Genomic DNA, 25,746 nt, shown 5'->3' with positions numbered 1-25,746 from the left:
TACAGAATTTCTTCAGCAGAGACTCTATATCACACTTACAGCATAATGTAAATAAAAGGTTTTGTGAAAACATAGCACTTCCAGTCAATTTTTAACCAAGACTTGGAACATAACCAGCTTCTGACCCGGTTATGTGCTCAGCATAAGTTACCACGGTAAAAAGAGAGCCAACTGTGACACCACATTATACATAAAGAGGTTTATTTACAATACACAGTAATTCTTCATGTTGGATCGCACATGTTCATCATCTTTGGCAAAACTGGCATGAAAACGGGAAAACCAAGCCTCGTGTTTGAACGTCAGTGATTCTGAACTCTGGTGAAGTTGATGCAGCGGCCCTGGAGAAAACAAAGGAGACACGCCATAGTCCGATTTAAACATTCAACCGCAGTCAAGTGGGAATGTAAAGTGATTTTAAATTCAACATGCTATAAAAAAAGCACAACTTATTTATCCCACCCAAGCCTTGATGCACCACTAAAGACAAAAACTGCTTTAAAATAAAGTGGAATACTCTACAATAAACCTTTCATAACACATCCATTATTAAGCTCTGAGCCCACTGAGAGGTTTTTAAAAGCGTGAACTCAAAGCCCCCAAAATTTATGATGAAAAGGCCCAATTTGCTTCTAGCTCTCCCAGCAGCTCAGCTGACGGAGGAACGATACAGTAAATCCACGTGAAGTCTCAAAATAAGACTTAAACTAAACCATTAAGCAGCCTGTAGCTCATGTGCGCTGTGTTTCATGACACACTCTGGAGGCGTTGGCATTTAAACTGTTATTTATAACAAGCGAGTTGATACAGCAAGCTGTTATCTATCTGTTGTGCACATAAAAAAAACAGCAAGATTGGCACTATATTATTATTATCTGTTATCTAATCAAATCACTGGGGGATCAAGAGGGTGGATCACTGATCTAACCAATTTGAAGGTTGAATATTTTTGGCAAAACTCACAGACTGGTGACAGTCCAGCTGGATGTAATGAGAGTTTTTTATATGATAACTGAATTGATGCTGAATTGATAGCCGTGTTTCTCGTAAGCTTTTTTAATAATGCTTTTCATATTTTTTTCAAGGAAATGCTGCTGATATTTCTTGCCTTGTCCTGAGGTGTTGGCCTCATGATTGCCACTCTGTCATATTGTCTTCTCAGTAACGCCAGCAGTGCATCAATACGTCCCTGAAGGCAAAATCAGTCAAAAACATTACAAAACAGGTAACTTACAAAGGACCTAAATATTAAAGAGATCATTATCTCACCTTGATGGGGGTGTACCATTTGGAGTGCGATGAGGGGTTGTAGACCGGAGGAGGCCTTGGTGGGGGTCGAGGAATGATGGGCTCCTCCACTTCCTCTGGCATAGTGACCACAGCATTTCTGGCCTTCTCTAGCCGGGATCCCTCCTCTGTGGACCCCTTCTGGCCCCAGCGCACCTGCAACATGTGGGCACAACTGACTGAGACAGCTAACATTACTGCATCTTCACTATAGCAACATTAGCAAATCAACAACACACGCTTAGCAGTAAAACCTTTTTTTTTATTTACCTCCATGCGTTTGATCCCTCCAGCACCCCTGCCGCCGTAGTATGAAGCATCCACCGTAGGCCACCTGTGTTTGTGCAAAGGGTCTTCTTCTGGCTCCTTAAACACAAAGTTTTTTTAAAATATTTGAATAAAGTTTTATTATATTCAAAATACAAAATTATATAGTACTATTCTAAAACCTTCCTTTGCTAAATACTTTATATTGAGCTAAAGAGCGACAGTGTAGCCATTGAAAAAAAAACTGCCGACCATGAGACAAAATTTTAGGTTAGTATCTTGAAATTTCGCCTTAATAACTCAGAATTACTCAGAAGTTTGAGAAAATAACTTGAAATTTTGAGTACATACGAGATAATATAATTTTTTTGATAATAACTCCAAATTTGGACTTGGAATCTACCCGCATGATACATTTCTTCGCAAAATTCACACAGGAAAACGTTTATGCCACCATGATTGGAAATGATTGGATTAGATGAAGTACATGAATGTAGTCAGTAGATGCTTATCCACAAAGAGAGCCTGAAGACTTTTATGTAATAAGCATAAAAGCTTCATTGTAATAAGTACTTCCAATTTCTTTTTTAAATCAAGCAATTAAAAACAGAGAGAAAGGTTTTGTGTTGCTGATCAGTCTATAATCTATAGATCCAGTGGATTTACACCAAAGGTTCAGCTGCAGTGGTGGGATATTTGTCATGCAAAAACATAACTGCATTTTTTAATTTATTTATTTTACAATGAGAGAACTTTGCCTTCTGACTCATGCTCGATGAATAAAATCTGCCAACAAACCACTTCTGTCGGCTCCTTCTCCCCAGCTCCACCTACGCTCCTTCTGTATTTGCCCAAAATTGGATTTTCTCACTGCTTTTACTGCCAAAATGGCAACGGGTGGTAAAAAAATCAAAGCGTCCCTTCAGTGATATGAAGTCCTTGGAAAAAGAAAATATGGCTTTAAAAAAAACAGTCAGTGGAGTACTCACAATCACAGGGGGTGGAGGAGGGGGGCGAGAGGGAGGGGGGTCTCTGATGACCTGCGAGAAACGAAACAAAAATATTATACACAACAATAATAACATATATCTTTGACAGAAAGCAGACTGATGTATCTGCTGAAAGACTTGCAGACTCGTTAACACTGATGTCTGTTTATTTGTGTTTGGTGCTTATGGCCATGCGGATGTCTCGTGTGTTTTGTGATTTACTCTTTATGCGACATCTCATCGCTGTGATCTTTTGCATTTAATCTGCCAAGGGACTGCAGATGCAAATGAGCTTTAAGCTTATTCAGTGCACCAAATAATAACATTTATGGTTATAGTGCACACGGCCCCTTTTCAAACTGGTACCTTTCACTTTACATTCATTGGACATTCAATTCCACAACAATTCATAATTGCAGTATCGGACTCAAACACCTCACTAAATTTACTAGTTCCTGTGTCCTTCTGTATTTCTTTTTTTTTTTTTAATATACTGCTGTGAAAACGACTGCCTTCAAAATGAGTTTTGTTGTACAAAAATGCACAAGGACAAAGCTCACCAAGGTGCAGCAGAGAGGCCAGAACCACCAGAGCAAACCCAGGCCCAGCAACAGCAACAAAGCCAACAGGAACCAGAGCACCCAGGTCCCATCTGACTGCAGAAAACACACAACACAACATTATTTGATCTTATTCTGTAATCTATCACAGTTACGTCAGTATGCTCTCCTGCACCTACACAAAAAAATGTTGTATCTAAATTAAATAACAGAGGGCAGTGTGACATTATATATGCAGGTAACGCCTTCAAAACTGTTTGTGTTATACAGAATTAATGTTACTCACACATGTTGTGGCATAGATGCTCGTGGGACTGTAGATGTAGGACTTTCCATGGTTTAAGCTGACCAGCACTTCAACTGACCTGTAAATAAACAGAATCACAGAACACATCATGAGAATCAGATCTAGCCCCTGTCCAGAGCTCAGTGTGACACTATTGACACTTTTACAGTTAGAATCATAGTAAAACATGTGTGGGGTAGTCTCAAATGGAGCATGTAAATGCACTGATTTAAATATAATTATAGTGTCAATGGGCTGGTTAAATTCATCAAAGATGGAAAGTTGGTTGCAAATTAAATGACAAATCATCAAATTATTATTAAGAACTATGAGTTACTGCAATAGGCAGTCACCACAATTCATATTCTTATCAAGTTTTGACCAGACTTCCTTATTTCTAAAGGTTGTTTGCTTTTGCAAATGCTCTTTTAACTTCATGTTCAACCCAACTGAGACTTTTCCAGCTGTGAGGGCTGAGGAGGAGAAGTAGAGAGAGAGGGGGATTGACTGTTTGAAGTGTGGAAGTCAAATCAGCCTTCACTCACTCTTTAAATGCCACGCTGGTCAGCCTGGCTTCTGTTCATCCAACACTTTGACACAGTTTTACTGTAAACATTGTGCCTGTTTGCATTTTCAGAGAACAAATCTCAACGTCAGTCAGATGAAGAAATGCTGATGAACTACAGTCTTGTAAAAAACTAAGTACACGTTGTGATTCTTTAGACAACAAACATTTGTACAACCACTTTTAGCAGCAATGACAAATTCTTATCTGTATAATGTTATCAGTCTCTCACATTGTTGTGGAGGAATTCTGGCCCACACTTCTTTACAACATTGCTTCATTTAAAGTTTTGGGGGCATTTGTTTAAGCACAGTCTTCTTAAGGTCCCAAAACAGCATGTCACTCAAGTCTTAACACCTTGAGTTTTTTCTTTTGCTGCTTTGCTTGCAATCATTGACCCAATTTCAGCCAAGCTTTAGCTCATGGACAGATGGCTTTAACATTGACTCTGGAATGTTTTGGTATAACGAGGAGTTAATGGTTGACTCAGTGACTGCAAGATGCCATGGTCCAGTGCCCAGACCATCACTCCTCCACCACCATCCTTGCTTGACAGTGAGTAAGAGGTGTTTGTGCTGATATGCTGTGTTTGATTTTCGCCAGACATGGTGCTGCGCATTACAGCCAAACATCTCCACTTTGGTTTAATCTGTCCAAAGCACATTCTTCCAGAAATCTTGTGGTTTGTCCAGATGCAACTTTGCTAACCTAAGCAGAGCTGGCATGTTGTTATTGTAGACAAAGGCATTTCTCCTGGCAACGAGCCCCAATCGCTTAGTCTTTTTCTAACTGAGCTGTCATTATTGCACGGCCTGACATTGGGGTGTATATACTGGGACGTCCACTCATCTCAAGATTTTGACCTTTTTGTTGACACACACCTTCAGACTAGCAAACTTGCAGAATTTCTAGAGGTGGTCAGACTTACTAATAATCAGTTAATCGAGTGCATTTGATTATCACCTGACTGCTACTTACCCTTCTTAATTAAATTAATTAAGTGAATGCAAAAATTAAGGATGTACTGTAAGTCTTGTTCTTACCATTTAAAGTGCCTAAGGAGAACAACTTGAGTATGTGATATACACAAGTTTATGAACACATGTTAGTGTTCATAATGAGTGGCTTTATGCATCAGCTTTTGAAAATGTTGCCACACCTAAAGTGAACCTATTACATTCATGTGTAGAACCATATTTATAATCCTGGGACTTTTCTACATCAAAGCTTTGCGTGTTTCAAATTACAAAATAATTGTCATTTATCTAATACGGGACCTTTTGTGCTGCCTCATAGTTCATCATATAACGGAAACAAGTTATTTTAGCCCCCTTTGCCTTCTAGCGAACATTTTAGCTCTATCCACTCTCTGTGATGTCATACTATCATGTTTGTATCTGTTGTTTTTCCTCCTGCCCCAGTGTTTTTTTTATTTCTTAAGATATCCTTGTTTTCATTGTTACATTCAGTCTTCAGTGTCATTCATATTTTCTTTAATCTCCTGTGTGTCTGTGTGTGTGTGTGTGTGTAGTCTTGCCTTTCCCCTCATCCTTTGTGTGTGTGTGTTCATGTGTGTGTGTGTGTGTGTGTGTGTGTGTGTGTGTGTGTGTGTGTGTGTGTGTGTGTGTGTGTGTGTAGTCTTGCCTTTCCCCTCGTCAGTTATCAGATGATCTGTCTGCCCACCTTCTCTTCCCTGTGCCTCTCATGCCCTATTTTGGAATCCTGTTTAGTCTTTTCTTACCCTTCCAACTCAGTGTTTCTCTTAAAGATTCAGTATTTGTTTATTTTCTTTGCCTCTGCATCCTGTATTTGGGCCTCTGCGGCAGGCTGCAACACACACAGAGATAAGTGCAGGAAAAACTGCCTGAAAAGCCTCTGTTTATTTAAATCGTATATAACCAGAAAAAAATATATAAATAAATCTAATAAAGAAGGAAACTAAAAAACCCTCCCAGTTCCCCCTTAAATTATTTTCCTGATATGGCACTTTTGATGACAGTTTCACTTCTTTTTAATTAAAAGTCAAAATCAAGCTGCTTTCAGAGAAACTCCGAGGTACACATCATGCTAAACAACACCCAGAGAGGGATTTTTCTTTCTTGGCTTTTTAAGGCAATTACAGGTCTCAGGTGTCTTCAACAAGCTTGTACACTGTCTGCAAATAAGAGTGGCAGTGCAACCTAACCATGTAGCTCATTAAGGTCTCTTGCAGGCAAATAAGCACCAATAGGCTCCGGTTTTTGTTACACACACTCTGTGTTTGTGCTCGTGTGTGTGTTGACTTACTGTCCGACCTCTTCTAGACGAACGGCTGGACAGAGCAGATACCCATCTCTCACTACTGTTGGCTTTTCAACTGAAAGGAAGAGGAGGCAAAGATGAACTCTGCAAGCCCACACAGGTGGAGGAAAAAGGTCCATACTTTTCTACTTCAATTAGCTGCTTTGGCTTCTTGTAGCAGAGACACATCATTTAATTCATCATTTAATTTTACATATGGCAAATTAGAAAAAAATTAATTAATCTTAATGTGATTGTGCAACTTCTTTGGTATTTACACAGGTTGAGAGACGCTACAAACAGAAGAAGCATTAAGCTGTTTGGCTGTTTTCTGTGACATACTGCCTGAATAAATTCTATTTTAAATTTGTAATTCGACTGCAAAAAGAAGTAAACACAAGAGGTCCAGATACAGCTTTGTGTTATCTCCTCATGTCCTCTCAGTAACTCCACCCTGTGCCATTGATCTGTTAATGGACTAATGAGACAGATCATCTCCCTCCTCGTCTCTCCCTCTGCTCACAAGCACTCTGCTCTCATAATATCTCCTCTGTTCTCCAACTGAAGTCAATAAATAGCAGCCACTGTTTGCTTCTGGACGTCATGACTCTGATTTTCCACTGCAGTCCCCAGAGATCTGCACACTGTACCACATTTTCACTTCAGAATTTCACTTTAATCCTCGAGTGCTTTACAGTATCAGTGTGCAGTGAACCTGTGATACTGTTTCACTTCTTTAGCAATGCAAAGACTGAATCCTTAGCATTGGCATCTAAATGCTATCTATGCATCAGGTGTGTGAATCATAAGTGTGTGTACTTTACTGACTGTGGGTCACTTGATTGATGGTGAGGGAACAGAGTACATTGTCCATCCTTTTGGATCCGCTGAAGCCACTTCCCCTCAGGACCACGTTGAAAGACTCTGGGAAACATCAGGTAGATCACATTACTCTGACAGTGCACTTGAATGGCAGCAAAGAAAAACAATAATTATTAAACATGAAACATTGTGATCAAAGTAAAGTGACTCTGTGAGGCGATGCTTTCAGCCACATCCTGGGTCCTGGATTTCTTTGTTGAGTCTTCTGATTTCATTATTATTCTTGGAACATTTTCCTTGAGATTTTGTTATTTTGTTCACTTCAGGTTCCAAAGGCCTGTACTACCACTAACACTAAGTTGGATTTGTTATTATCCAGGTTGACAGTGAAGGAAGTTCACTTCTTACCAAGACATGCTTTTATCCAGTGCCTACTGACAAAGTAATTCTCCATTAATAATCTTTTTTTTTTTAATCAGTGAAATTGGTGTTGCAAGCAGACCTGTCCATGTTTGTGATTGGTGAAATGAGTTAAATATGCTAAACACATTTGTGTGAATGCTTAGGCAGACTACCGATCAGGTGAGTGACTCCAGATCATGGAAAAAGATCCTGGGTATGTTGAAGTTGCTTCATAGTAAAGGTGCTTGAGTATTTATGTGTTTTTAATGCCTGCTGAGTTCCTTCAGTGTTTCCCTGTTTTGCCTCCCTCTGTGCTGTCTATGCTGTAATGCTTTTTGTCCTCCCTCTTCTTGTTTTTTGTTCTTTCTGTCCTTCAATGATTTTGCCTTTTGGTTATTTCCCATTTCACTTTAAAAAATAGTTTTCTCTTGTGTCTCATTCAAGTTGTACTCTTGCTTCTTTTCCCTCCTTTGTGACTGTCGGCTCCCTGCTTTTCTGCTCCCTCCTGTGCCTTGTTGTTTACCTAGCTCCCAGCTTATATATACACCCATCAGGCTTAACTTTACGACTACCTGCCTAACAATGTGATGCTCCCCCTTTTGCTGCAAAAACAGCTTTGACCTGTTGAGCCATAGATGCCAATCTCTGAAAGTGTGCTGTAGTATCTGGCATGTAGATGTTAGCAGCAGATCCTTTAAGTCCTGTAAGTTGCGAGGGGGGGCCTTCATGGATCAGACTTGTTTGTCCAGCACAGATTGCTCGAATGGATTGAGATCTTGGGAATTTGGAGGCCAAGTCAACACCTAAACTCATTGTTGTTCTCCTTAAACCATTCTTGAAACCAGTTTTGCTTCGTGGTTGGGCACATTATCCTGCTGAAAGAGGCAAGAGCCTGCAACAATGCTTAGCTAGGTGCTACGTGTGAAAGTAACATCTACATGGCTGAACCAAAGGTTTCCACACAGAACATTGCTCAAAACATCACACTGTCTCCTTCAGCTTGCCTTCTTCCCATAGCACATCCTGGTAAGCACCTGCACCCAACCACTGATGTGATATAAAAGGATTAATTCAGAAGCTTGTCTGTTGCATGGGACGCCACGGGCCACCCTTCGGTCTACATGTGCTTTGACTCGCAGTGGGTCCTTTAGTGGGTCAACAGCTTCTTACCTTCATGCTCTCTGGACTATCATTTTTAACTGAGGTTGTTAAGTAATGTAAGATTAAAGATCCTACTGTTGTAGACTTTGTTATTTTTCCTTTGTTATTCCGATATATATCTATAGATAATATTCTCATATATATATGTATTCTTTATGGAACTCTATATGTTTGGACAAAAATAACAAACTCATCGGATTTCATCATTACAAAACCACAAACACCTCTTCAAAATTACATGACAAAATGAAATGAAGTTTTAAGACATTAAGACTACTTTGATTAAACTTACCATTCACACAAACACTCCGCGGCTCAATTGTGAAAACCTCAGAGCAGGTTTTCTTCAGGACCTGTGAGATACAGAAATGCAGGACTCTGCATAAGCTCGCCATGCCACAGCCTGCACATGAACGTTACTGCATGTCGCTGTATGGAGCGTGACCTCACCGAGTTCACCATGTCTTTGAGAGCATGAAAGCCGGACACAACTGGAAAGACTTGCTCTCTGCCGTCGGCTATGTCAGCAAGCTGTGGCCAAAGTGGAAACAACAAAAGATTACTGATACAAAAAGCATTTCAAATTTCTGTTCTCATGTCTTTCTGCTTCTCAGGGAGGTTTTTGGCTTGTGCTTGGGCATTTAGGGAGGCAAAGTCTGCTACTAGGAGATTAAAGCTTTGGGAAGCTGGCTGAAGCTTTCATCTGCTGCTTTAATGATTGCAGAACAGGAAGTTTGCCTGGCCTTATTTAATTAGAGAATGATGTAATTACTTCCTCCTTTAGACCACAGATCATCGTCGGTCAGTCAGCGGGCAGAAAATCAGCCATGCCCTTTGACTGCTGAAGACATTACAGATCATATGTTATGTAAGCTTAAGCACTTTAAATATGTATTCGTTCATGTTCCACAAATTAATAATGTCATTCAGACTGCTGAAACATCAACCAGAAATAAACAGGGCTGGGGATGTTCGGCAATAGATGCCACATTAATTGAAATATTGTTTAGATCATTTTATGATTCTCAGCAAATGTAATCATAGTTTTTGCATTGGACTGTAAATCTTATTAGCACGAAAAACCCCACAACAGAACAACAGCTTTCCTCCCCCCTTTGTATTGCTTACAGTCACTGCAGTCAGCAGAAGAGTTTGCGGCTGCATAAGATTTCCTGCTTTTTCTTTTCCACCACAATCGTCTCTTTCAACCACTCAATACTTGCACAGGAAGAAATCACAGCCTATCCCAGCAAATAATAACTTCACATAAGCTGCCTGAGAAAATGTATTCAGTGTTTTTGTTTTTTTTACAGGAACAAATGTAGCATGAACCACAAACTACAAATCCCTGCCAGCTGCTTGCTGTTCAGCCCTTTGGAGGTTTTTGGATTGACATGAACAGATAAGCAAAAGGGGTCAAGGTGTGTCGATAAATCTGGGCCAGAAACAACAGCCCACTGAAGCTTACGCACACTGACACATATATTTACTCAGAAAGACAAATAAAAGGTGTTTAAACAAGAAACAATATCAGCAACAGTATCAAGGCCTTGAGAGTGTTCTCTTTTCCCAGTGCTGTATGGAAGAGGTAGAAAATGAAGCCCCCACACCTACCTGGCTATGGTCAAAGTCCATGACCCCGATACAGTACACTCTGGCTCCAAACTCTCTGGCTTTCATAGCCTGGGAATCACAAGGGGAAAACTTAAGCCATGATTCTACAGACATACAGTGAATCCATGTCGGCATGTGACTTATAAAACATCAAAGTAGTGTTTTTTATTGTTACAGCTCAGCCGCAGCAAATGCTGTATATTTTAAATTACGATTAAGATTTCACAGCAAACAGTTTTGTTTGTCCAGCCAGCAGCAGCTTGTCTGGTTCATGCAACACGATACAAAAGGAACAAACTGAGGCTTTCAACTTTTCTTTGGTTGAGTTTTGTAACAGAGTAAAACAGAGAAGAGGGTATGAGAAGTATGTGAATTTGTGTGTTTCTTCAAACAGCCATGCTATCAAAGCTACTTTAGGCTACTCCCTTATTCGCAAGGAGGGGTCCCCACCACAGAGGATGGCTCTGCATATCTGATATGGCTTTTTTTTTTTTTTTTACCAGATGCCCTTCCTGACACAACCCCAGCCCCAAAGGATTTCACTGCACTCACAAACTGTGCTATATGCTCACAACCCACATTTTGACATGATATAGCACAAAAACTTAGCACATCAAGTGTCTTCAAATCCTTCCTGCATGAAAGAACATTTGGTATTCTCAGGAAAAATTTAACAGGATTCTCATCATGACCTTCAACATAATATGGTTCTCAAATTCCATCCAGCTCCTCATTTACAGCAACTTCCACTAAGCCATTAGTGTGTGTGTGTGTGTGTGTGCGTGTGTGTGTGCGCGCATGTGTGTGTGTGTGTGCGCGCGCGTGCGTGCGTGCGTGCGTGCGTGCGTGTGTGTGTTACCTCTTGTACACTCAGTTCATATGGGTAGATGTCCAGCTTGCCATCAGTAAGAACTATGATAATACTGGATGATGGTGAAGTTTGTGACTTCATTTGCTGTGATACCTGCCAAAAATACAGATTATTTAAATAAAAAAGCCCCAAAATAACAAACAACAATAAAAGGAAGCATCTGTAAGGAAAACAATGCATGGCAGGAAGTTGCAATACTAAAAAGGAGCGCGTACCGCTTTCAAACCTTCGTGCATGAACGTTTCACCGGCAGGGTTGATTTGGCTCAGCTTCTCCAGGCCTTCATCTATCTTAGATCTGAAACAAAAGCAATTCAACTTCAAAAAAAGGAAAAGAAAGAAAGATTTACTGTCTGAGTGAAGTGGAGGAGAAGGATTATAAGGAAAAGGGAAATATATACCTGTCTCCAGTTAGTGGGAGAATTACAACAGCTCTAGTTGAAAAGACGATATAAGAAACCCTCATCCTGGGGCTGGAACACACACACAAACACAACTTGTGAATACACAAATGTATATTACATGTTAGCACATATTGGTGTCATTTTGCATCATATCATGACTGTGCATTCCAGTCTTGCTTAAAATAAAAACACATTGGTATCAGTGCAAGCACTTTCTTACATTTTGTATGCTCACATGCTATCATGCAGTGACACATGATACCCATGCTGTCAAACAAAAATTTAACAGTCAATTAAAACGGCATTGAGTCACTTTATATTATAAGACGTCGCACAGAAAACCACAAAGATGGTGACACAGCAGACACAGAGTCTCACATTAATATCAATCCATGACATTAGTTAACAAAACAGGGACTTGCACACCAGCCACAAGGCCAACGAGTTGTCTCACCACACCCTTCTTTGACAACACTATATACAAAATGAAACGGGGTAGCAGTTTGGGTTTATTGGATGACTGGCGGAGAGAGGAGGAGAAAAGATTTTTCAGCGGCTTCAGTACTCGTGGGTTTGCCATCTTTTTACTAATCAAGTGTCAGAGCAGGTTGTTCACTAATGACAGGGTTAGCCCTTTACACGCAAAACTGGTCTTCGGCAAGACGAAGAACGCACAACGGTCCCAATGACAGACAGCTTACCATTACGCACGTTAAGTTTTGCAGCTGCGAAGCTTCATGTAGCCTGTGTTGATGAAATCTGTCCACACTGACCCTGATTTAAACACCTGCCAAAGTACACAAACTATTTTGTGCTACAGTAGATGTCTCCGGGACCACGTTATGCCATGATGACAGACGGGGAAAGCAGTTTGTGCCACAATGGTGCAGCTGGTTGTTACAAAAAACATCAGTTAATAAATGTTAATAACATGGGAGAGTTTTGAGATGGGGAAGTGAGCCATTATCCCTGTGTCTTGTTCTACTGTGAAAGGGGACAGGACTGCCGGTTGTGGTTGGCACCACCTTCAACATCTGCTGCATGTTTGGTTCTTATATTTAGCAGTCTGCTATTAAACTTAAAGATATCACACACACACACACCCTCAGTACTATTGCCCAGAGGAGTTTTGGAGCAGTTGGTTGCCTTGTGTGATGTCTAGTGCCTGAAATAGGCATGCCCTAGTTTCTGCTAGCCACTACTGTTTGAACCACTGACTCTGTTTCCTCTGTTCAACTTCTTGTATGTGCTTGAAGGGCACTTGTAAGCTTCTTTTAAATGTTCTACAGTAAGTTTCTTTTACTATTTTCTGTAATTTTTTTATACAGAGAATGAGGAGATATTAATTCGTTTGCTATTAATACTGGCAGAAAACAGCTACTCACCTAACAAACCTCCTGGTGAGCTGCTCCACAAACCCATAGATCTCATCCCAGTGTCCCCACATGCTGCCTGACCTGCAAACAGGCAGCGGCCGAGTGAAAAATCAAATGCACCCAAACAATGTGCAAAAATATCACTTCATTTAGCATAAGCTTTATCACCAAGGATTCACAACTGCAATAGAGTTATATGAAAACACATGGGGAGCTCTATCAATTAATCAATAAATCAGAAATTATTTATGTGCTTTATATTTTCTGCATAAGACACATATATAGTTTGATTCTGCATTTTGTGTAGTATTTTACTCCATAAACATATGAATTACAAACAGAAATAAAAATACAGTTAATAGAAATCTATTATTGTGCAAGTCTTTGCACCATTGCTCTTTTCTGTATATTCTACTAGGAAAATGTTTCAATACAGTATAAAACGCAGTTCTAACAAACTTGAAGTCAATATTTAGTGTGACCATCTTTACACTAAAACAGCCTGAGTTGTCTTAGTCAAGCTGTCTTATCATTTCTTGAAGTAGTCTTCAGGATTAGTTCTCCAGGCTTCTTTAAAGAGCATTCAAAGCTCTTCTTTGGATGTTGGCTGCCTTCTGTTTTGTTCTCTGAAGATGATTCCACTCTGCTTGAATAATAGGCTCTGGGGAGGCCAATCCATGGCTTATACTGTTACACTGTGTGTTCCTCTGTCCAGGTATAATTCTACTGCACTGGATATGTGTTTGGGATCTTTGTCATGCTGAAAAGTGAAGCTGTTGCTGATAAGATGCTTTCTAGATGGCATTTTGTGGTCGCTCAAAATCTGATGGTGTTTTTCTTTGTTCATAATTCGATCAATTTTGGAAAGATCTCCAACACCACTGGCTGCAATGCAGCTCCAAACCATGACTGAGACTACATCGAGTTTTACAGATGGCTGTAGACACTCTGTGTTGTGCCTCTCACCTGACCTCCTCTGTATATACAGACAAAAATGTGAACCAAAAGTTTAGATTCATCACTCCATAAGACCTGTTGCTATTGATTTTCTGTATAGTTCTTGCATAATTCTGCATACCTCAGCCTTTTTTTTTCTCTTTCCCTTCGTTAAGAATGCCTTCTTGTTAGCCACCCTTCCACTGAGATCATTTCTGATGGGGCTTCAGTGAACAGTAGATCCACTGACTGAAGGGTTATCTCTCAGGTCCTGTATCAGGTCTTTGCTGGATTATTTTCTGTTCCTTAAAGACGCGGCTTTCAGATACTGTTCGTCTGCTGTAGATAGCTTTTAAGCCTCCTCTTATCTAGTTATTTTTTAAAGACACACTGCACACCGAACTGAAATGTGTCAAGTTTTTTGTTAAAAGTTATTTGGGAATCACCTTATTGCTGCATTTTTTGTAGAATCGGATAAAGAAAGGGACACAAATTATCTTTTTGCAACAAGTTGCTAGTAACAAAGTAGTAAAAGTGGCTCTGTTTTAGGCTGTCTTGTTCATCCCTTCAGTTAGATCCCCCTTTATGCTTGAGATCAGTGTTAAGTGGCTTAACAAACAAAAAAACACATCCCTCTGAAAACTAGACATGTACAAGGATGGGACTGAAAATGAGTGAAAAAGCAGCCAGTGTCCAAAGAGAAACTCTGAAAGACCTTCAGAAAGCCTGGAGATCTACTGCTCAAAACTAGTAGGAAAACTGCAAGAAAAATGAGGGGTGGCTCAAGACACTGTACTTTTAACATTAACGACAATAATACAGTCCGATGCAAGGATAAAATGTAAAAACAAAGAGATCTGTGACAGAATTTGACTACATCATGTTTCCCAAAAGTTACTACATATGCAAGGGGCAGAATAAACAGAAGAGGTGAAGGGTCCGTTTATTCTGCTGGTGCATGCAGACACACAGAATAAGCGGGGAGCAGGTTGATCGGTCGCTGTTGGGAATAACAGCATAATAAGAGTGAACTTTGTGGTCACTCCTGCAGTCTAGCAGAGGAGGAACTAAACATAGCCATACATGGAGAGGACTGAGTAAGTCTCTGCCCTGGGGTAGCAAGTATTTAATTAATTAATGAATTAATGCACGGGTAAAACAGGCTAGCCTTCATAACTCACCGGTCTAAAACAAAATAAATATCAAACGCCCCATCGCAAGAAGCGTCCTCTTCTTCCAGAGATGACGAACTCACACAAACAATTGCAAGGAGTAGGATTTTGCAGCATATCCACATGCGATCCATAACCTGTGCTTCAGGCTACATATCAACAATGTGTTTGGGAATTGGAAAACACAAATAAAATAAAAATAAAACCAGTCAGTGCGGTTAAGGATAGTCTCTAATCTTCACAGTTTCATCCCTGCTCACATGTTGAATCAGTGGTGTGAGAGGGCATTTGGTATTTTCCCCTTGAAGCTGCATGCTGATCATGAAATAAAATGGGCAGGGCGCACAGCTGCTCACAGTGACGCTGTCAAACTACTGCCAATGAGACGAGACGAGAGCTTCCTCCCTCTGCACTTCCAGGATTCCTTATTCAGGGGGCGTTAACAAAAATGGCTTACATGTTATTAATTAATTAAGAGTTTATAGGGACACTAAGAGATAGCATGTTGAAGTTATTTTGCATTACATATTTAGACACTAATGAAAAAAGCGTGAGAAGGCAAAAGAGGACGGTTGTGTAAAAATATTTAATTCTATTCACAAAAACATTTTCCTGATAAACTTTTTAACAGCTTTTATTTTGAAGATAACTTCAGTGATCTTCCTGTTTGGGGTATTTGAGACGTTTTTACATTGATATGAGTAAAAAAAAATAAAGAACATATTTTGAAATATCACATTTGGCTGAGCTTGTTTTAGGAGACTTTTCTACTATATAAACACGAGTCCCTTCTTCTTCCTACTTAAATCGCTTCACGATTTAACAAAAAGAAAAGAAAATCCCCCTCTGAGTAATCGGTAATGGCGTGTTTTGTTGTAATACAGGTCTAACTGACTCATAAATCACCCTTTCATGAGATGAACTTTATGCTTCGTGTCTCAAACAAGTGCATCGTGTTCTTGTAAATCTCTTCCAGATGGAAACAATTGAAAATGCAAACACAACGCCCTCGGTGCGCAGGGTTGATTTGTTGTTTTGCATGAACACTTGCATCTTCCTTCCAAGTGCTGAAATTAAGTCCCCACCTTTGCTCAGCGACACACGGAGACTTTGTTTTCCAACACAGCATATATAAACTTTTATAGTCTTTAACACCAGCCCCCCAGGAGCTTTAATCTTGGAGAATAAAAAAATGTTTAATTCATTCCTGGAGTTCTTTTGTGAGCGAGTGCTGTAATCATGTGTCATTGTGTTCTCTGTAGGGATGTCCTCACAGCCTGTGGCTTCCCAATGTCAACTTTTAAGAGGATGAAGTCATGACAATGTAACTCTAATAACATACCAAAGTCACTGCGTCAGCAAAGAGGAATCTATTCTCTTCTGATGGCTGTTTGGGTCGTGATCATGGTCCATGTTTTTGTATTTTATTATTTTTTTATGTGGGTGTGGCTGGAAGAGGAGACAGCAGGGCTCTGGATGTTAGATGCTCCTATTAACTGACAATACTCTGATAATACCAACTCAAACTGTATTTAATTCAAATTATAGTGGAGACCCCAAATTTTCCAAAGACAAAATCTCGAGCCATCATCTATTTCCCATTTTGCTAGGAAATGGGAAAAAAGAAGAAGTGACTTATCGAAACACATGCAAACATAAATTGAAATACAGTATAAAAGGCAGAAGCAGAGTTTGTACAATTCTTATGAGCTTGAACGGTCAATATTTGGTATGGTCACCTTTATTTTCCTACACAGCCTGAACTCTCTTTCGCTTTCTTGTAGTTCAGGAATAGTTCTTTAGGCTTCAGAAGGACTTCCACAGCTTCTTCTTTGGATGTTTGCTGCCTTGTATTCCGATCTCTAGCAAAATGATCCTGCAGTGCTTCAATAATGTTGAAGTCTGAGCTCTGGAGAGGCAGTAGATTAAGAAAAAGCATCCAATCTCCAAAGAAAGACTAAAAGACCTTCAGAAAGGCTGGAGAACTATTGCTCAAGACCATCCATTAATTTTCTTATCTCGTTCAAGATCATGGCTTGCTCAAGACCACTTTCTTGGAGATTTTGGCACTGTAGCAAATAGATATCAACATCACAAAACAGCTATTTGCTTTAATATTTCACAATTTTTAAACAACGTAAAGCAGCTGCTAAAGGATTTGTCATGTTCAGGCATTATGGTATAGGATGATGTTTGACAATTTACAAACATGGGTAAGAATTGTAGATCTGAGAAAATGAAAATAACTGCTGTAGTTTTTGGTTTGTTTGTTTGTTTGTTTGTTTGTTTTGCTCGTGGCATGCTGGTAAGACTTAAACAATGTGCAACAGTCTCAGTGTGAAAGCAGTCAGTATTTTTTAGGTGTGGTCACCAGTCAAACTTATTAAATAAACAAGCGGCATTATAATTAAATGGTCCACCAATGCTTGGGCGTGATGCCTCTTGGGAAGTGTTCAAACCGCTAAAATAAAAGATGCAGTTTGAAATGCATTCCTTTGTAGAGAACAAGGCCTTGTAGGAAATTAACCTACATCAGTAATTAGGATACATTTCCACAAATTATTATTATTATTATTATTATTATTATTATTATTATTATTATTATTATTATTGTTGTTGTTGTTGTTGTTGTTGTTTTCATTTCAAGTTTAATAAAACACCGCAGGGTGAAATTCTCAACAGCCACCAGTTGGTGGCAGCAATGTGCCGTTTCATTGTTTACCATCAACGTCAAAAGAAGAAAGACGGGTTTTGCGGGTAGCGCCGGCTGGTGTGTCCGTTCACTAAAATGTAACACTATTACTGACGTGTCAGGTTAAAAGCCATCCAGATATGGCTGAACTGTGTGAACGGGGACATCGAAAGTCGGAGTGGGACTAATGGTGAGTTCTGTAACCCTGTTTCACATCACTTTAGCGGACTAGCGTGCGCATTAGCTAGCATGGCCCGACAATAACAAACCGTTTGACGTGCGAGTCGGGCACGCTAGTGTGTTTAGTTTGCTGTTTTAAAGGGTTTATTTAAAAGGGAAAGATATGCGGAGAGCCTGTGGACTTAACTGAGAATGTGGTGCTGAGATTTGAGAGCTTTTAAGGAGGTAGGGTTGGGGTTAGGGAATAGATGAATACACACATAAACGGCGGTAACCCCGATCCTGTAGATATAACATAATGTCAGCACTGATTTCAGATAGAGGAGGACTTGTTTTACCATCCTAGCACACTCCCTTATAAATCCTACCTTTTCTTTTCTCCATATACAGCCTTAGCCTCCCTCAGCTTGCCTTACACCGCCAGAGGAGCCCCGAGCAAGATGCTGCTGAAGATGCCCCAGAAGCTGCTGAAGACTGCCCACTACATAGAGCTGGGCAGTTATCAGCACTGGCCGGTGCTGATACCCCAGAGGATACGACTGTACACTTACGAACAAATCCCCCTCTTCCTGAAGGAAAACCCCTACATCACAGACGGCTACAGGGCTCACCTGCCCTCCAAACTCTGCCTGAAAAGGTGCTGCGAATACTGCAAAATCAAGCTTATGCATTTCACCTCTGGCCTTTACTGTTATTTCTCTTTCCTTGAGTTGCCCAACTTTGTAGATATAAATAAATAGCATTACAGACCAGAAGGGGGAAAATGGAGGGATTATATCCATACATTTGCACATAAACCATGCACATGCAAACATCCTGCGCATTTCTTTTGCAGTATTTTTATTCTGTCCAATGAGACGGTGAATATCTGGAGCCACCTTTTGGGTTTCCTGCTGTTCTTCTCTCTGGGAGTCAACGACCTCTTGTCTGTCCTGCCAGCTTCTGGAGCCAACAGAGAGGACTATGTCATCTACGCTATAGGACTCTTCTGTTTCCAGGTAAGTTGTGTGTATGTGTGCAAGATGGTTCTTGAGCTTCCTGTGAGCTGGATTTAATGATTTGATTCGTCGCTGCAAAATTGCAAATCACTTTCTCGATTTAAAAATAATCATCCCTCCAGTCATAACCATAGATCAATAAATGAAATTATTACATAATGTTGAAAATAGGAATAAACATACCATAAAAACAGGATAAATAATGCACATGTCATTCAGATTGTAGCATTAAGCAAAATGTATATGAATGAGAGTGCTGTGTAAACTAGTAGCCTGCTAGTAGTTTGATTGCCTCATATTTGCATAGAGATTGAAGTTGTTCAATTGCTTTTTGTCATTGTTTGTATAGTTAACGATTAAAACTACAGTTTTGAGCACCTTCTGAGCTCAGGCTGATCACCTGAATCTATCTCACCCTGTCGCTAGCATCCTACTCTGTCACACCATTCCTCTGCATGTCATCCTCATGGCATTCTTTGCCATTGTTACTCCCTGATCAGCAGTCTATGGCCCAAGCTGATTCTAAAGTCTTTTCTCTTTCCTGCATTTAGTTAAAGAGAGGGCTGTTCACTATTTATTTGCTACAAGTATAACACTCAGCTTCACTCGTCGTCAGTGCACAAGTATGAATGCAAACGGTGACACCACCCACTAGGGCAAAGATTGTGCAGGGAGTCAAAACTTGGCAAAAATCCATCTTAATTCCTGTGAGGGCATGCCCAGACAGTGCATTAATCAGGCAGCTGGACACTTCTCTGTGCAAAAATAAAGCACTTTCTCATGAATGTTTTCTCATGATTCTTTTCTTCTTCTTTTTTTCCAACAAGTGTGCATTTTTTGTAATGAATCTTTTGGCTGGCATGAGATGTTTCTGTTTCCAGATATTGTTTCTGAAGCAGTTTTATTTTACCAAGGTAGCTTTGTGCAGTTGCATGACTGAACAAACCTATTAACATAGGTTTCATGTTTCTTGCTACAGGTGCACTCAGGTCACTGCCACCTTCCCAGGTGTGTAGATAGAAGTAGCTGTGAAGTTTAGAGTTCCTGTTGGCTGATAGTGGATTTTGAAATTTTAGCTGTGTATTTGTTTGTGTTGTAAGTTTCACTCGCAAATGGTTTGAAATCTTTTAATATAGTGAATAACTAGTCAGTGTGATTCTTATGTAGGTATAATGTACTCATGTGTTAAAGGAACACAAAGTTTTTCGTGTAGTCACAAATGTGATTAGCTTGATGGATGCATAAAAATGCTCTACAACTAAAGAAATTGTCGAAAAACTTTTTCATCTGGTGCTGTGTGCTTCCCTCTCAGGTTTGCATGCTGTGTTCAGTGGGGTATCACCTGTTCTCGTGTCATCGATCGGAGAAGACTTGCCGCCGCTGGCTGGCGTTGGACTATGCAGGCATTTCTGTTGGCATCCTGGGCTGCTATGTACCTGGGATCTTTTACGCTTTCTATTGTAACGCTGTAAGCACAAACATTAGTAGCAGGTTGTTGGCTTTTTCCTTTTCCTTTAAGATATAAAACTGGAGATCCTCAGGCTCATATTGCGCTGTGTTTTATATTGTCTGTTACTTCCCCTGGTTGCAGTTTTGGCAGCAGGTCTACCTGCTGACAGTGCTGTCCCTGATCCTGGCTGTCTTCAGCGCTCAGGTCCACCCTCGTTACCTCAGCAATGACTGGCGTTGGATACGGATGACAATCTTCTGTTGCGTGGCAGGTGTTGGTACGATTCCTGCCTGCCACTGGGTCTGGCTCAATGGTGGTTTCACCTCCGATGTTGTGCAGGTCAGGAAACAAAGCATGTGTGCTGTATGTTCGCTGTATCATTTTAGAGCTTTATTACAAGCCGTTTCTGCTGTGATGCTGTTACTATGGTTTTAACCCTGAAATGAGGATTTTCCCTGTGTACCATAAATCTTTCCTGTCCCTGTTTCAGCTGTTTCTGCCCCGAGTTATAATAATGTACTTGATTGCTGGTTCTGCCTTCCTGTTCTACGTCACCAAAATCCCTGAGCGATATTTTCCTGGTGAGTTTTGCTTGTCTGCGGCAGCATTTGTGTCTGTTTGCTTTTGGCTATGCAGAGTGAAGGATTTTGATATCAACTTTTCAAGTATGCATTCACCCATCCAAATCATTGTATTCAGGCGTTCCAATCATTTCTATTGCCACAGGTGTATAAAAGCAAGCACCTAGGCATGCAGACTGCTTCTACAAACATTTGTGAAAGAATGGGTTGCTCTGGCCAGGTAACCTGATAGGATGCCAACTGTGGAACAAGTCCTGTCGTGAAATTTTCTCACTATTAAATATTCTACAGTAAACTGTTAGGAGTACAAAGTGGAAGCCAGTGGAAACAACAGCAACTCAGCCATGAAGTGATAGCGTTGTAGCTACGTAAATTAACAGAGTGGGGTCAGTGGATGCTGAGGTGCATACTGTGGTGAGGTCGCCAACTTTCTGCAGAGTCAGTTGCTACAGACCTTTAAACTTCACGTGACCTTCGGATTAGCTCAAGAGCAGTGCGTATAGAGCTTCACTGAAAGGGTTTTCATGGGTGAGCCTTACATCACCAATCGCAATGCATAGCATCACATGCAGTGGTGTAAGTTACGCCAAAACTGGACTCTTGAGCAGTGGAGACGTGTTCTCTGGAGTGATGAATCACACTTCTCTATCTGGCAGTCCAGTGAACGAGTCTGGGTTCATTTTCATATAAAAAGGAGCTGATCTGACCCTTCTCCATCAGTTAAACTGTTATCATCATCATTCTGGGTATGAAGTTCCTGCTCTGAGGCTTCTCAGGCCGTAAATCTCCCTACTTTATGTCTCTTAGCCATAACTCACACGATTCACAAAGCATGATCAGAAGTGGAAAATTGCAATGAAAGCTACTCAGCTATTATGCTTACCACACCTATGTGCCGATACCCGTTCACATTAGGAACCATTTTCATGATACATGGCCAGGACTCCCTTGAAAAAGAGGTTTTTAATCTCAATGGGACATTCCTGGTTAAATAAAGGTTAAATAAAAAATAAAAATAAAAAAATAAGCAGCTTTAAAAGAGTGAAGTTGTTTTGAGAGTGACAGAGGACTGAAGTTGACCTTGACGGTCTACCTACAGTTAAAAAAAAAGCATTTGAGGAAATAAGCTGGTAGTATCAGGAATGTAAGATGACATGTCACAGTGTGACTGCTAGATCTGGGTCAACAAACTAACCAGTAGGACAGGAAATGACACCCTGATCAACGGACACAAACTGGTACAAACTTAAGTGGAGTGGAGGAACGTAAATGTAAGTGTAAAACAAAATGTTTGCAATTCCAGCAAAGAAGGAAATCGGGTTTGTTGCAGCAGAAACTTGTTTGTTTTACCATGACAGACCCAAGCGGGACTCACCTTGTTGTAGTACAGTACAAAAGTTGTACCTCATGATCTACCCAAGTTTATTATAAGCCCCACTAGAGGTCAAAATTGTCAGGCAATGCTCTGGATTTTCTACGAGTCTGTTCTGGGCAGTCAATATGATAAGAAAGGCACATCAATGTCAACCATATGTTTTTAATTTTTTTGTATATGTGTATATATATATATATATGTATATATATATATATATATATATAACTAGGATATTTATAATTAAAGCTATTTTGTTATATTTTGTAACTTTGTAATATATTGTATTTTTTAATTTAGTTGAGTTAGTTACTGTTCTTACTGTCTTGGAGCAGCTGGGACCACATCATTTCCTCTGGAACTAATAAAGGATTCTGATTCTGAAATGCTAAATATAAAGTGCTTTGAATGCTCTGGCAGAGCAGAAAAGAGCTATATAAGGATCAGTCCATTTACCAGTCAAATAAACTGCTTAATGAACTTAAACAGGAAATGGTGAATTTATGTGGAAACAGAAATATTAATGATTAAGAGGGTACTGTATACACCGCCATGACAACGACACACCAGACATTTCATTTTACAGTACGATGAAGCCATTAAACTCTCCTCTCTGACCGCTACAGAGTACGCGTCCCATCCATCCATCTGTTATTTGTTTTTCCTTTAAACGACTGAACTTCTTTCAACAACAGTTTTTTCTACATTATGAGAATTAATAAATGTATTATATTTACACTTTATTTTTTCTTTTTCCAGGCCAGCTGAACTACCTGGGCGCCAGCCACCAGGTGTGGCACGTACTTGTGGTGGCTATGTTTTACTGGTGGCATCAGACCGCTGTGTACATCATGCACTTTAGACACAGCCAGTCTTGCCCAGCGCAGACCACCAGGAGCTAAGTGAAATTCATCATGTAACTGCAATGTAAAGCTACCTAAAAACAACACAATAATAAGAAGAACCATATTTTTGTGACCTCTACCTTGTCAACCTAACGACAAGGTACTTCTGAGTACCCGCGGTAGAAATAAGGGAGCTTCTTTATCGTACGCCCTCCGTCACACTGTTCAACTCACCTGTGTGTACCACTCGCAGACTATCTTCCCAAAATCCCTGAAATCCACATTAGGGATTAGAGCAGCTGCACAGCCTCGGGAAGAAATATGTCTGACACCCTTCACTGTAATTTAACTGTCCAAAATAAAATAAAATAGATGAACATATCATGTCAGCCACTGCATGCATTAAAGGAGAATGTGCGGATGTGATTACAGACGGCTGACCGATTGACACAAACATATAGCATGTCAGTAAAATGTTTGGCCACCAGGTGTCCCCAGAACAGCTTAAATTCAGCTTGAAATTTGTTCTAAACCTCTGCTGGAGGGATTGAACGCTTTTGTGTTTTTAATATTGACACATATATAAATATGCTGAGAAGGTACCCGAATCCCACGGCTTAGCAGAGCCACTGGAGGTGGAGGTTGGTGCTGGGATTGTGTTTGCTCCCTAAGGACTGTGAGCTGATGTTAGATGTGGTCGGCCACACTAACTCAGCCCCTAAAGCACAGAAAACAGTGAGCTCTATTAGATCAATGCATGAAACTGTATTTTTTGTATTCGTAGAAAATATTTGGGTGATAAAAGCATTTTCTCATGGTTGTTTATGATTGTAGTTTTTGTACAGAAGTGTTGGTAAAAAATATCAATAGGTATTTTGAATCCTCTGAATCTTACTTCTTAGCCTGTGTGAACAATTATGTATTTGTTTATTTTTTTGCCTTGTTTTGTTGTCGGTTCTGTATGAAATGTCTTGATTAAAAAGTGGGAATGACAGAAAAAGCTGAGGGAGCTGAACGTTACCGTTTGGGTACTGCAAGTTACCTCTCTTTGGTAGAAACAGTCACTCAATACTTGCAGTATTTGCAGTAATTCTTTTTTTCATGTTTTGAACACATATATTGGCAAAAAATACTTTGAATGCTCTTCAAAGTTGCAAAGCCAGTATGTAAAATCAAAAACAGAAACAGATTAATCTTAATGCTAAACTTATTGAGATGATGGGTATATATATTTTAGCCTTCAGTCTCTTAAAATAATGTTACATAATATGGGAGTCTGATTTCAGTCTTCCTGCTGTAGCTTACTTACAGTTCACCTCACTCAACGCAGCTCATTAGAGAGGTACTAAGTGAACTCTGGTTGTCTATCTATTGCAATTTTTTGATCAAATTATAGGATAGTGCATTTATCTCTATTGGCACGCTTCCAGTTTTGATACAGATCAGCCACAACATTAACCCCCCCCCCCCACCACCACCACACACACACACACACAGACACACACACCGTCATCATGGTGGAGGTGTGGCTTGGACTGCAACAGTGTTTATGTGGGCAAAACAGTGCATTGTAACAAGGTTCCTAATGCTATTTATTTTGCCTCTCAGTAGTTTTAATGTGGTGGCTGATATGAGTCTGACAAGAGAAAACGAGATCTCTTTCTTCATATTTAATTTTGAGGAAATGACGCTTGAGCAGCGGTACGTGTGACTATGAATTCACAGTTTGCTGTGAGCAGTAGCACTTAACATAGCTCTCAGTGATGAGCCCGGGAGGTCAGTCAACTGTAGCAGATATCTGTTATCAGCCATCAATCCTTTTATCATGAAGCCTCTCGCAACAGTGTGAGGAAAAAATACTGATAATCCCACCTCGTTGCTTTAACAAGGCCAGTTTGATGTGCGTCAGCTTCCTTTTCTTTTTTTAAATTAATGTACTTTTGGACAGTTATATATTTTTGGTGGTTTGTATTGTTTTTGCATTATTCAATCAGGTTTGCCTTATTATCTGTTTGTACTGTAATGGCACTTCTACAATCTGTGGGTCCACAATTGAGCCTAAACTAGGACAAAATGATCAAACTGTTACACTCCAAGGCCAGTGTGGTTTTCTTTCTTTCTTTTCAGAGCACTTACTGCTGCAGTCATGACGGCAGCACTCAAAAGCACTCTTTTTTTTTTCTTTTTTTTAAGTGTCTTTATTTTGGCATTAAATGCTTGATCTGCTTGGACTGCTGTTTGGTTGTGTTTTTCCTTTGTAAGTGTGTTTTGTATGTTACTGCGGTGGCACTGACTACTGCGATGTGAAATATTTGTTTCAGTGCCTATGTGAAAATATATTTTTAAACTATTTGAATGAATAAAGAATGCTGGGAAATCAGTTGTTTATGAGTTTTTGTGCTTCAGTTGCTTAAAAATCAAAGCAGGTTGATGTGATTTAAGAGAGGTGCAAGATTAGCTCATTTTGGTTTCTGAGGAAGCTGCAGGTCACATAAAAACCAGTAGTAGGCAGCATTGATTCAAATGCTTCTCATTTATGATGCAGAGTTCAGTGGAAAATGTGGATTAAATCTCGGTTTTTGTGCCTATTTCTCTCTATTCACAGTCTCCACAGATCAAGCTCACAGTGTAAGTGAT

At 40.0% G+C, this 25,746-nt stretch overlaps 2 protein-coding genes across 4 annotated transcripts; one reads left to right on the top strand and one right to left on the bottom strand.

Moving 5' to 3' along the window:
* Nucleotides 1-217: 217 nt before the first annotated feature.
* LOC134630950 (anthrax toxin receptor 2-like) lies at nt 218-18,336 on the bottom strand. Of its 2 annotated transcripts, none has more exons than XM_063478778.1 (17): nt 18,232-18,336; nt 12,893-12,964; nt 11,505-11,576; nt 11,320-11,401; nt 11,093-11,197; nt 10,234-10,302; nt 9,070-9,150; nt 8,912-8,972; nt 7,063-7,158; nt 6,241-6,310; nt 3,390-3,468; nt 3,104-3,199; nt 2,544-2,594; nt 1,558-1,653; nt 1,270-1,443; nt 1,109-1,189; nt 218-341 (listed from the first exon to the last, which is right to left on the bottom strand). In XM_063478778.1, the coding sequence occupies exons 2-17, from the start codon at nt 12,952-12,954 to the stop codon at nt 303-305; spliced, it is 1,314 nt and encodes a 437-aa protein (XP_063334848.1). In that variant the 5' UTR covers nt 12,955-12,964; nt 18,232-18,336; the 3' UTR covers nt 218-302. The 2 variants fall into 2 exon arrangements, with proteins under 2 accessions (XP_063334848.1, XP_063334847.1); XM_063478777.1 differs by lacking the exon at nt 18,232-18,336 and adding an exon at nt 15,001-15,298.
* On the top strand, nt 17,731-25,478 carry LOC134630951 (progestin and adipoQ receptor family member 3-like). Of its 2 annotated transcripts, XM_063478779.1 has the most exons (7): nt 17,731-17,873; nt 18,254-18,500; nt 18,699-18,861; nt 20,174-20,329; nt 20,453-20,650; nt 20,802-20,892; nt 23,024-25,478. In XM_063478779.1, exons 2-7 carry the CDS (start codon nt 18,304-18,306, stop codon nt 23,164-23,166), a joined length of 948 nt encoding a protein of 315 aa, XP_063334849.1. In that variant the 5' UTR covers nt 17,731-17,873; nt 18,254-18,303; the 3' UTR covers nt 23,167-25,478. The 2 variants fall into 2 exon arrangements, with proteins under 2 accessions (XP_063334849.1, XP_063334850.1); XM_063478780.1 differs by lacking the exons at nt 17,731-17,873; nt 18,254-18,500 and adding an exon at nt 19,841-19,869 and having other exon boundaries at nt 18,790-18,861.
* Nucleotides 25,479-25,746: the final 268 nt, after the last annotated feature.

Source organism: Pelmatolapia mariae, linkage group LG7 (assembly GCF_036321145.2).
Source record: "Pelmatolapia mariae isolate MD_Pm_ZW linkage group LG7, Pm_UMD_F_2, whole genome shotgun sequence".
NCBI classification, from domain to species: domain Eukaryota; kingdom Metazoa; phylum Chordata; class Actinopteri; order Cichliformes; family Cichlidae; genus Pelmatolapia; species Pelmatolapia mariae.
This window is presented reverse-complemented; position numbering and strand designations above follow the sequence as displayed.

What these genes read in the sequence shown, in the direction of transcription:
- LOC134630951 (XM_063478779.1), top strand. Translation starts at nt 18,304, where the DNA reads ATGCTGCTGAAGATGCCCCAGAAGCTGCTGAAGACTGCCCACTACATA. An exon ending in ACGCTTTCTATTGTAACGCT is followed by an intron (nt 20,330 to 20,452) that starts GTAAGCACAAAC and finishes CCCTGGTTGCAG; the next exon opens with TTTTGGCAGCAGGTCTACCT. An exon ending in TCACCTCCGATGTTGTGCAG is followed by an intron (nt 20,651 to 20,801) that starts GTCAGGAAACAA and finishes TCCCTGTTTCAG; the next exon opens with CTGTTTCTGCCCCGAGTTAT.
- LOC134630950 (XM_063478777.1), bottom strand. Translation starts at nt 15,125, where the DNA reads ATGGATCGCATGTGGATATGCTGCAAAATCCTACTCCTTGCAATTGTT. An exon ending in ATGAACTGAGTGTACAAGAG is followed by an intron (nt 10,303 to 11,092) that starts GTAACACACACA and finishes TGTGATTCCCAG; the next exon opens with GCTATGAAAGCCAGAGAGTT. An exon ending in GGCCAACACCTCAGGACAAG is followed by an intron (nt 342 to 1,108) that starts GCAAGAAATATC and finishes TGTTTTCTCCAG; the next exon opens with GGCCGCTGCATCAACTTCAC.